The sequence below is a fragment of the Procambarus clarkii genome, chromosome 8 (assembly GCF_040958095.1).
Source record: "Procambarus clarkii isolate CNS0578487 chromosome 8, FALCON_Pclarkii_2.0, whole genome shotgun sequence".
NCBI classification, from domain to species: Eukaryota; Metazoa; Arthropoda; class Malacostraca; order Decapoda; family Cambaridae; genus Procambarus; species Procambarus clarkii.
The window spans coordinates 19218403-19230149 of NC_091157.1; the positions used below are offsets into that span (position 1 = coordinate 19218403).

General features: G+C 33.3%; 1 protein-coding gene and 1 long non-coding RNA gene across 2 annotated transcripts; both read right to left on the reverse strand.

The window, feature by feature from the left end:
* Positions 1 to 6425: 6425 nt before the first annotated feature.
* LOC138361802 (uncharacterized) lies at positions 6426 to 7777 on the reverse strand. The gene is made up of 4 exons (XR_011227188.1): positions 7489 to 7777; positions 7038 to 7127; positions 6815 to 6932; positions 6426 to 6512 (listed from the first exon to the last, which is right to left on the reverse strand). It is a non-coding gene; the product is annotated as an uncharacterized lncRNA (long non-coding RNA).
* Positions 7778 to 8012: 235 nt separating this feature from the next.
* LOC138361795 (uncharacterized) lies at positions 8013 to 11283 on the reverse strand. Its single transcript, XM_069320926.1, has 2 exons — positions 11080 to 11283; positions 8013 to 9499 (listed from the first exon to the last, which is right to left on the reverse strand). The coding sequence occupies exon 2, from the start codon at positions 9202 to 9204 to the stop codon at positions 8203 to 8205; it is 1002 nt and encodes a 333-aa protein (XP_069177027.1). The 5' UTR covers positions 9205 to 9499; positions 11080 to 11283; the 3' UTR covers positions 8013 to 8202.
* Positions 11284 to 11747: the final 464 nt, after the last annotated feature.

Consider the following 11747-nt stretch of genomic DNA (forward strand, 5'->3'; position numbering starts at 1 on the left):
TATATATATATATATATATATATATATATATATATATATATATATATATATATATATATGTGTATATCACGAAAATAAACACGTGATTAAGAATGTGACAATGTCAGACCACGGAGGAAAAATGAAACAGGAAATTTCCTTAAGTACTTTCGTATATTAAATACATCTTCAGAAGGTCATTTTACAGATCGAGTGATGGGTATAAATAGGCAGGAGAGAGTGGTGAAGTAAGGTGAGGTACAATACTTGGACAACGCAGAAGGCCCATTGGCCCATCAGATGCACCCAATTGGCCCATCCGATGTAGCCCAATGGCCCATCTGATACAGCAGACATACAAGCATAATACATAGGAAATTATAACATAAAGAGGTAAATATATACAATAAATTAGTGAGACAAATGTTTTTCAATGATTCTACTTAAATCGCCCTTTAGCTGATCTATTAGAAATGGATCTAAGTTATATAGACCACTGCTAATATTCAAATTACTTTCTTTGGTGATCTGTATCAAAGCGGATTCAATTATGTTTCTGTTATAGGTGCTTTTACAATTTGTTATTGAAGACGCACTCTCCCAATCAATTTGGTGAGCTTTTTCTGACAAATGCACAAACAAAGCATTAGATAATTGGCCATGTCTTACAGAGTATTTATGTTGCGATATTCTACATTTTAAATCTTTAGATGTTTGCCCGACATAGAACTTATTACATTCCTTACAAGGTATTTTATAAATGACGCAATTATCACTACGAGGGCTGTTCCTTACTAATAGCTTACCAACAGTGTTTTCGTAGCTAAACATTACATCTATATTAAAAAGTTTCAAGGCCTTGACAATATTCTCAAACCCAGAGAAATATGGTAAACATAACACATTCTTTGGGCGAGTCCTTTCACTGCATACATTATTATAATATGTACCAGTACATATTATATATATTAAGTACGAAAGTACTTAAGGAAATTTCCTGTTTCATTTTTCCTCCGTGGTCTGACATTGTCATATATATATATATATATATATATATATATATATATATATATATATATATATATATATATATATATATATATATATATATATATACACACATATATATATATATATATATATAAACAGATAATTAGTGAAAACAAAAAAAATTTAAATTATTTTACCTTGTACCTAGATCCACCAGGCCTGTTTGGAGCATGTTTAAGTACTTCAGAAATTTGAAAGGTCACGTCTTCCACCTTAACTTGCGGATGTGCGTTGATAGATGATTCTGTAAAATTAACAGTTATTTATATAACAAATTCTGTATAACAATAATATTCTGTAAAATTAAAAGTAATTTACACATCAGATAAAACTCTCCAGAGATGGTGATACACAACATATAAAAGACAAGTTTCAGAACAAGATATGCATTTAGGAATAAGGTTTCGTACATGTAGGTAGCACATGAGAAAAAAAGTGGAAGGTGATCAAGTTTATATTAACATGTTAACGGCTTTATTGAGGCTTTGCAAGAATGAAAAAATATTACTAATATAATCTCACCGACCAATGAATTGTACGTTGTTTAAAAGTCAATTATTTACATTATTATTATTATTTAATACTAATGATATAAAAATGCATTTTGCAATCTACTATTTATGCAAGTATTAACCACAGGATCATGAAATAAACTGCAAAATACTGTAAAGGATAAACCAATTAAGTTTACATTTTCCCATAGCTAAGTCAGTCAGTTCTACAGTACTAGCAGCAGAGAACAATTATGACCAACCTCTATTAAATGAAACAATCTTAAGAGCAAGTGATAGAAATATAATCATTTATACTTAATGTACACTTAATTTGAACTTAAAATTTTAATTTTTTAGTGAATTTTAAATAAAAAAAAATTATTTAATTTTTTTGTTACTTACTTAAAATAACATTATATAGTTCTTGTTTTTCTAGAAATGCTAATTTCTTCTTTTGTCCTTTTAGGCTGTATAATGACCAAAGGCCGTTTGTTCCTATCTTCTTCATCATTCTTCGAACCGTAGTTGCACAATCAGACCCACATACACTGGTTAAAAGCAACACCTAAAAGCAACAACAAAAATGTAGTACACTAGTAATTTTGATATATGTATGTATGTATGTATGTATGTATGTATGTATGTATGTATGTATGTATGTATGTATGTATGTATGTATGTGTGTATGTATGTATGTGTATGTATGTGTATGTATACATATACATATACATATATATATATATATATATATATATATATATATATATATATATATATATATATATATATATATATATTGGTGTATACTGGCAGCAGGTTTTCTTTCAAACATGTTTCATTGTGTGTATGTATACATACATACATACATACATGTGTGTATGTATGTATGTGTATGTATGTGTATGTATACATATACATATACATATATATATATATATATATATATATATATATATATATATATATATATATATATATATATATATATATATATATATATATATATATATTGGTGTATACTGGCAGCAGGTTTTCTTTCAAACATGTTTCATTGAATATGACCGCATATTCTGTATTTATTATTTTCTGGTTTAGGGCTTCTATCCCTCTAACTATTTTCTTAGCATCAGGGCTTAATTGAAATAGGAGTTCTCCAAAACTCATTTTCGTACTTTTAAGGTGAAGAAAAGAAGTGATTTACTATAGAGTGTATTACACTTATTTATATAATTTGCACGACGTTTCGAACCTCCATGGTTCATTCTCAAGTGAACAGATCTTACAATACTCTTAGAGAGTTCTCTTAGAGTTAGTTCTCTTAGAGAGAACAACAAGAGAAAACAAGAGAAATGTTTCTAACAAGAGAAATGTTGAACAAGAATACTTGCATAATAGACAAAACCCAAGATGCAAGAAGATTACAAATTCTTGAGGCAATTCACATAAGAATAGAGCGACCTACCATGAACACCCAAATCACGGAACTATTTACTCTACCTACCATGTGAGTAAGGACAAGACAAGAACATATCGATGCCAACACAGAAGACAATGTCCAACATAACATGCCAATTACACTGGATTAATCTTTGTTTAGATAGGAGATGCCTCGTATGGGCCAATAAGCCTTCTGCAGCCTCTATGTTTCACCTCACATTTATCCCTTATGTATCCCCCCATGTTTTCACCTTCATTGTATTATCACCTGACCCAGTGCGGGTATAAAATCAACTAGTATTGTAAGATCTGTTCACTTGAGAATGAACCATGGAGGTTCGAAACGTCGTGCAAATTATATAAATAAGTGTAATACACTCTATAGTAAATCACTTCTTTTCTTCACCTTAAAAGTACGAAAATGCGTTTTGGAGAACTCCTATTTCAATTAAGCCCTGATGCTAAGAAAATAGTTAGAGGGATAGAAGCCCTAAACCAGAAAATAATAAATACAGAATATGCGGTCATATTCAATGAAACATATATATATATATATATATATATATATATATATATATATATATATATATATATATATATATATATATATATATATATCATAACTTATGATAAGGCATCTTATCATAAATAACATCTCAACAAAAATCACATCATTCTAGGAGGTGATTTCAATATTGACCTGGGTCTACAAAATAACCCTCTAGTTGACTATTTCCATAACAGCATGTAATCCTCTATGATAATCCCCATAATCACCAAGCACTAGACCAAAGTTCTCAAGTCAAGCCTAGCCTCGGGCCGGGCTTGGGGAGTAGAAGAACTCCCAGACCCCCATCAAGCAGATAAGTGTGTGTGTTATGAAGAGATACATCTCAACGACTAACAAAATTAGCAAGAGAAATATAGTCGTTGAAATGTAAGCCTCATCCTAACCATACACTCAAGACCTTGAGAAAGCACTCAGGAGAGTGTGAAAGACTCTGTGTTAATATTACATAATTTACAAATACATAAGTGTTATATTTTATCCTATCCTATATAAACAAGATTATATCATTATTCTTATTATTTAGCAATTTTATCTTTTCTGCATGAACTATCAAAAAATTTTAATTAGAAAATTAGCAAATATCTGTAATATTTAAGATGAAAAATTGAAGGAAACATTACTGTTAAAATACCACTTACAAATTTTGTTCTGAAACTGGATTCCGCTAACTCCCTATTGAGAACATTAAGATCACCTTCTGCAGCAATAGGATTTGGTATTAGATCTTCTATGATCTTGTCTGTTTCTTTTGTAGTCAAAGTTGCTTTCAATATCTTCACATCACTTTTCAGTTCATTCACATCACTTTTCAGTTCATTCACTTCAGTGTATATGGCCTGCAACATGTTACCTGGAAATTTATACAGTATATAGAAAGTGTACATGCTATTATATTACATATCTTGAATGTACATTTAAAATAAAAGCATTATAAAGTATATTTTAAAATAACTGACACTGAGAAAGCACCCAAAAAGTAGGCTATGACTGATGTGATAGATAATGGGATAATTTCTTAGTAATTATGAAACTGCTTATATAATTGGAAGCAAATTCAGCAATCTAACCTGCTCAGTTTGCAGTCTACTTGAACATGAAACTTATGCCTATCACCCATAGGGTACATATAGGTTATAGGCTACATAATAAATTAATTAAACTTTCAAAACTTACTCATATTCTGCATCATTTCTTTCAAACTCCCATCGTTCTTGTCTGGTGACTTTGGGTCGAATAAATTCCTTGACCTTGGAGTCCTAACGACTGAAGTACTTGGCGTGACCAGCTCATTGTCTTTAAGATTGCAAGATTTAGCTATTAAAATCTAACTACTGTACTGTATAATCAACAAATTTCATGAGCTTTTACTACTGCATACTAATATTATAAGTTATACTATATGTCTACATCACATTTAAACTACCCAACATCAGAAAGAGGGTGAGCCAACATCAGAGAGGGGGGGGGGTTATCATGAGAGAGAGGAGGGCCAACATGAGAAGAGAAGAAAAAAGAAAAGAAAGAAATAAATAAAGAAAAAGAAAGAAAAGAAAGATAGAGAGACATACAGAGACAGACAGACACATACACACAGAATAAGAAGAGGTGACAGAACAAAATTAACAAAACAAATTTCAACATGAGAAAAGGGAGGTCAACATGAGAGAGAGAATGAGGGTCAACATGAGAGAGTGGGTCAACATGATATATATTTTAAATAATTACTTATTACCTTCATGAAGAAATACTGATGGCGTCAACGGGGTATTGTGAAGTGTAGTCTTCACTGGAGACTGCTTTTGTAGGACTGTTCTATTAGCTGAAAAGGAGTTATGTTTATTTCAAACACTTTTTAACCAAATAATATTTTTAAGACTTTAATATAGTTTGAACTAACATGAGAGAGGTGGGGGTCAACATGAAATACACATTTTAAAAATTAACTTATTACCTTCATGAGGAAATACTGATGGCGTTGAAGGTGTATTGTGAAGTGTAGTCTTCACTGGAGACGGCTTTTGTAGGACTGTTCTATTAGCTGAAAAGGAGTTATGCTTATTTCAAACACTTGTTAACCAAAATATATTTTTAAGACTTTAATATAGTTTGAACTAACATGAGAGAGGTGGGGGTCAATATGAGATACATATTTTAAAAATTAACTTAAGGTAAGGGACAAATTAACACGTAAGGTAAAGGTAAGATAAAGGACAAATTAACACGTAAGGGACAAACAAAAAGAAAAGTAATAACAAACCTGCTTGTTTCTAGTGACTAGATCAAAGGAAAACCAAAATTTCCCTGAACTGTGACAAGTGAAAAGCACCTGCTAGACAAAGTGGGAAAAGTTCACTAGACCCCATATGCACATAAAAGAATAATATACTTAATATTAAACAATTAGAAATAAACACATATTTCTATACAGAAATTTAAGATAAGCATAAAAATTACTCAAAGCTTCTAGTACTTCCAGAAGGAATTAAACAAAACAAAAAAAAAACAGCAAGAACTAAGTTTAGAGCAGTTTTTAGTTTTTTTTTAAACCAAAAGCATAAATAACCAAACAAAGGAAGCATGGTTAAATATCAATTTAGAACTTTTAATGTTATTTACTACTAATCCTTACATTCACTTAATATACCAGAATAATATGGTATTTGCGGAGGACTTATTTCTTTTGAAGGTGTATTCTCATATGAAGATGGCGAACACTTCTTCTTGGATTGAGACGAGTGATGATTCCCTGAAATTATTTAAATTGCTTAATGTATTGAATGGCATTTTTCAAGTTGCAAATTTTTTTTAAATTACTGTAGTAGGTAATCAATGCTTACGTTTGTTATTCTCGGAATTCTCTTCTTCATATTTGAAGCATGGTTTCCTTTTTCATTGTCGAGGATAGCCCATATCGTCTTCAGTTTCGACATTTGAAGTGTCTTCCGCAGCTAAGCATCTTCGTTTTGCAACGTCAAAATCATCTGTAATAATTGAATATAATTAGTAATATATCAGCGAGATATATATTTATCGTTACCTAGTAGAGTAGTGAACACTAAGAAATAACTTAAATCAGCTTCCTAAAGAGATGTTTAATAAAACAACGTACATGATTTGGAACTTATAACTGGGGCACAAAAGTCTTAAGTAGCTATGAGGAAACCCATCTTGTGATTAAAATATAATTATAATGCTGTTTTTGTCTGCAGTGTTAAAGTTATGGTGAATGAATGAATAGGTGTCTTGTATCTTAAATCTTAATAATTATAAATTTAATACCTACCAGTTGTTGATAGGATTGTTGATACGACATGCACTCGCCAATTTGTCGTGTCTGGCTTTTCGTGCTTTTGGGCACTAACTGTATGCCTGCTCTGTGGCCACCAGCACAATATTTTTTCCTGAAAAGTCGAAATAAACTGTTACATGCTAATTTTAGCACTAATTTGGAATATTTTTAAAGCAATTCAATATATGCAATTTTTTAGTTTCAAAGTAATGCTTACATCATCAGATTTTTCAATCCAGGTTGTGGAGATGATACCCACACTACGATCATTGAAGCCTACCACTGCATACCGCTTTTCAGATGTCATCTACAAAATTGAAAAATCTTATTAAGGGTTGTTCTCCCCAAAAAAAAGAAATTAGCATAAAGTTGGTAATAGATTTACTTGATTGTGTCAATCATAGATTAGCCACATTTGTAAATGATTTTCGGTTGGTATAAACAGTAGCTGCCATGTATGGACTAAAAGGCTTAATACAGTTTTATCTCTTAATGTGCTCTCAAAATATTAATAATTTTCATGAAATACAGGGTAATGGGATTTTTAAACAGGTAAATATTGGTCAAAAGATAATAGCTTTAATAAAAAACAAAATTGTGAATCTCATTAACTTACAATATTAGTTCAAACTATTATTAAAGTATGGATACAGTATTTAAATACGTACTTGTCATAAGTCATGTAGTATTGACAGAAAAGTATTTGCGCTTTCTGTCTCGATCATCATACCTGTGCGGTTTAGTTTTCTTGCTGGAATCACCTTCATGGATGAATTCCTAGTAAGAACCTTAAATGCTCCAATTAATTTGGAGTTACAAGGTTTCTCAAAGAGAGGTATACTTCTCGAATATACCCTGCAAAGGAACATGCTGTCTCCATTTTCATCGGTGTCACTGACAGTGTCCAAAACTTGGCAGCAAGTTTCATTATTCAGCAAATAGGCATTGTTTGGTGCCTTGGTATATATTTTATGTTCTGTATTTGGTGTATAAATCCTTTGAGCATGCTGCATCTCTTTCAGCCTCTTTGCAATTTGAACAAGAGGGTTTTTACTTGATCGAACCATATTCTTAACCTGCTGCAGGTAATTTTCAAATGGAAATGCTGAACATCTGTCCAAACTACCAAACTCTTTGGCATCAGAGGATATGTGTGTTAGGCAGTGTACATTGTACACTAAAAAATCCTTACCATACAGCTCACGAGCCTTTAACACAAAGTACAGCAAAAGATCATGTGCATATTGGCTGTAATTTAACTGAATCAATTTAGGTGATACAAGAATAGAAATGGCTACACTCAGAGTCAGGAAATGGTCATACAATTCTTTGGGTAAGATTCCCTTCAGTACAATCTTACCGGTGTAGAGAAGGAGTTGCCGCTATTCAGTCGCTTTCCATCTATCAACCTCTGAAAGACTTCGAGGTTTACGTGCAAAGTGCATAGGCACAAATTGTGTTAGTTGAATTAGACGCTGACTAATTTCATCAACTTGGCGAGCACATAATTTTACGTTTTTATTTCGTATCCAGGCAAGAAGTAACCTTTTCATAACCCCAAGACATATCTGATGCATATAGTCTATGGGAAAAGTACTCACCATATTTATATTTAAGTCACAGAATGGTGATCTACCATGGTGATGTTGAGAATTAGATTGATTACGAAAATCTTCATCTGTTCTGAGTTGTAAATTTTTCACTTGTTGATAACTCATTCTTCCATTCCAAACACCCTCTTGGGTACATCTATCACACCCAAAGTAGCCAGAGTGGAGTTTGATTGCCTTCACCATTGCTTTTGCTGGGGCATCACATATGACTCCTTTTAGTTTTACTGGCAATGTTTTGTCATCATTTTTAAATCCATAGTGCATAATTTTTTTCAAATCCTGAATGAATTCATTTAAAAAATCTAAATCACTAGGTTTAGAGCTTCCGTATGTGAGGACTACTGGGAAAACTCTTATAGGTTTGACATTATTGATAGCACAAAGAACAGGCCATAAACTTTCATTTTTACTTCTAAATATTGGCAAACCATCAATGTTGCAAATTAAAGATATTTCTGCCAAATCTCTTATTGTTGATTTAGGATACAGCCTTAAAGTTTTCAACATTTCCTCCTCTAACCCCAAGTAGATATACATCATGCCTGATTTAGTCTCAGTAGGTATATGTTTAACTGTATTCAGTAACGAACGAGCTGTTTTTGGCAAGTCAGCATGTCCCTGTTTTCTCAATTTTTTTAATAAATTATCAATGGCATTGTGTGTTATGCCATATTTATTAACCCATACTAACAATACATCTGATAATGATTTATCATCCTCATCACCACTGCTCTCTGACTCTGATGATATTGGGTCATGCTCATCAATCATGTCCCAAGTCCAATCTCTCTCTCTCTGACTTTCCAGAGATGATGCATCTTCATTGGCTCCACAACCAATATTAGGTTCTGAATTAGATGACTAAGCAGCATGGTCATCGTCTATGCTGTTTGTTGTAACATTGGCCAAAGGATCCTGATTCAACAACTGAATCTCAACCTCATCACTATTTTCATTTTTGCCATGCTGGGACGCCTGTTCTTTTAGGCGTCGCTTTTTGGCCCGTGACATACGCTGCCATCTTGTGTGGTATTCTCTTCTTTTTTCTATAATGTGTGCATACATTCTGAAGGAGAAAGGCCAAGTGCTACATTACCAATTACTATTACAAGATTATTAGTAAAGTACTGTACTGCAAAAAGCAAATAAAATGGGGTAAACTAAACTTTGAAAACAAATAATAATTAAAACAGGTAAATTAGTAAAATAACAAAGGCTTAAGCAGACATGACTCTGCTTAAGCCATGTAAAGCAGACAGATAAGATGGCAATATATAAGGGGAAAAAATTAAAAAGCTAGGATATAAAACTAATTGAGATCAAAAGCATAAATTACTAAAGTAGGGGAAAAAATAACAAATGACTTCATAAAAAAATTATCCAATTGCCAACAGCAACTTGGTAGTACGAGTCTAAGTCTAAGAAACAAACAAAATTTAAATGCTGTTATCTGCAATGAAACAATACATACTATTGCACGTACCGAAACATTGATGAATGTAAAAAATAGAGGTGTGAAAAAAAGGAGGTGTTATACCAAAACAGATGCAGAACTAGGAAACAGGATTTCTTCAACAGAAATTTTGAAATTGTTCACAATTTTTGTTAGACCAAAGTTGGAGTATGCAGCAGTTGTATGGTGCCCATATCTTAAGAAGCATATCAACAAACTGGAAACGGTGCAGACATGCCACTAACTGGCATTAACTAAATGCCAAAATATATGCCAAATATACTACATAAATATACATACTACACATGCACAATAATTGTCCTGGGTCCAATGTCCTGGGACCTCTGATATTCATAATATATATATATATATATATATATATATATATATATATATATATATATATATATATATATATATATATATATATATATATATAGGGCCATCAACACACCTCCAGCTAGGGCCACCAACACACCTCCAGGGCCATCAACACGCCTCCAGGGCCATCAACACGCCTCCAGGGCCATCAACACAACACCACCATCAACACACCTCCAGCCAGGGCCACCAACACACCTCCAGGGCCACCAACACACCTCCAGGGCCACCAACACACCTCCAGGGCCACCAACACACCTCCAGGGCCACCAACACACCTCCAGGGCCACCAACACACCTCCAGGGCCACCAACACACCTCCAGGGCCATCAACACGCCTCCAGGGCCATCAACACAACACCACCATCAACACACCTCCAGCCAGGGCCACCAACACACCTCCAGGGCCACCAACACACCTCCAGGGCCACCAACACACCTCCAGGGCCACCAACACGTCTCCAGGGCCACCAACACGTCTCCAGGGCCATCAACACACCTCCAGGGCCACCAACACACCTCCAGGGCCATCAACACACCTCCAGGGCCACCAACACACCTCCAGGGCCACCAACACACCTCCAGGGCCACCAACACGTCTCCAGGGCCATCAACACACCTCCAGGGCCACCAACACGCCTCCAGGGCCATCAACTCAACACCACCATCAACACACCTCTAGCCAGGGCCATCAACACAACACCACCATCAACACACCTCCAGCCAGGGCCATCAACACACCATCCAGCCTACCACCACAAGCTTATATATATACTACACATGTCTAAGAGCAAATAAAAGAAAACAGTTACCTTAACTATTGAAGATGCAGCAGGATTTTGTGGATAAGCCAACAGCAGTCCCTCTCGACACGGTTTTAAAATGGCGGCGACTACCACAACATGCAACGAGCCTAAAGAATGTCCAGCGCTAGCATTATCTAAACGCTATTATATATTATCAAGCAATACGGAAATCTAAAATAAAAAAAATGATACAAATAATTGTATTAAATATTTATTTGCAATTACAATACCTCGGGAATATATTTTTGCGTTAGCAAAACATATTAAGTTTGTATTTAGTTTAACTCAAATTAAAAAATTCTTTACAAATTCATTCATGTTGTTCATGTTTTTATGCTAAAATGTTTTTGTTGATTTGTTTGTATATTTTCATAAGTAAAGCATGCTTACCGTCTTATTCCAAGTTTTATGATAACTTTACAAGGTTTAAAACATAAAGTTCAATATATATTCTGGTTTTCACACAGGAATTATACGTTAATATAACATCATAATAACGTAATGATGTCGTGTAAATAACGTTATACTGACGTCATATAAATGTTATATTTATGTTATAAGAACGTAAACTGGATAGCTTTACAGAAAGTAAACAAAAAAAACTAAATGTTGACTGAAAATTATTTATTCTTAAATATAAAGCATGAAAACATTATAATACCATAGCATTTACT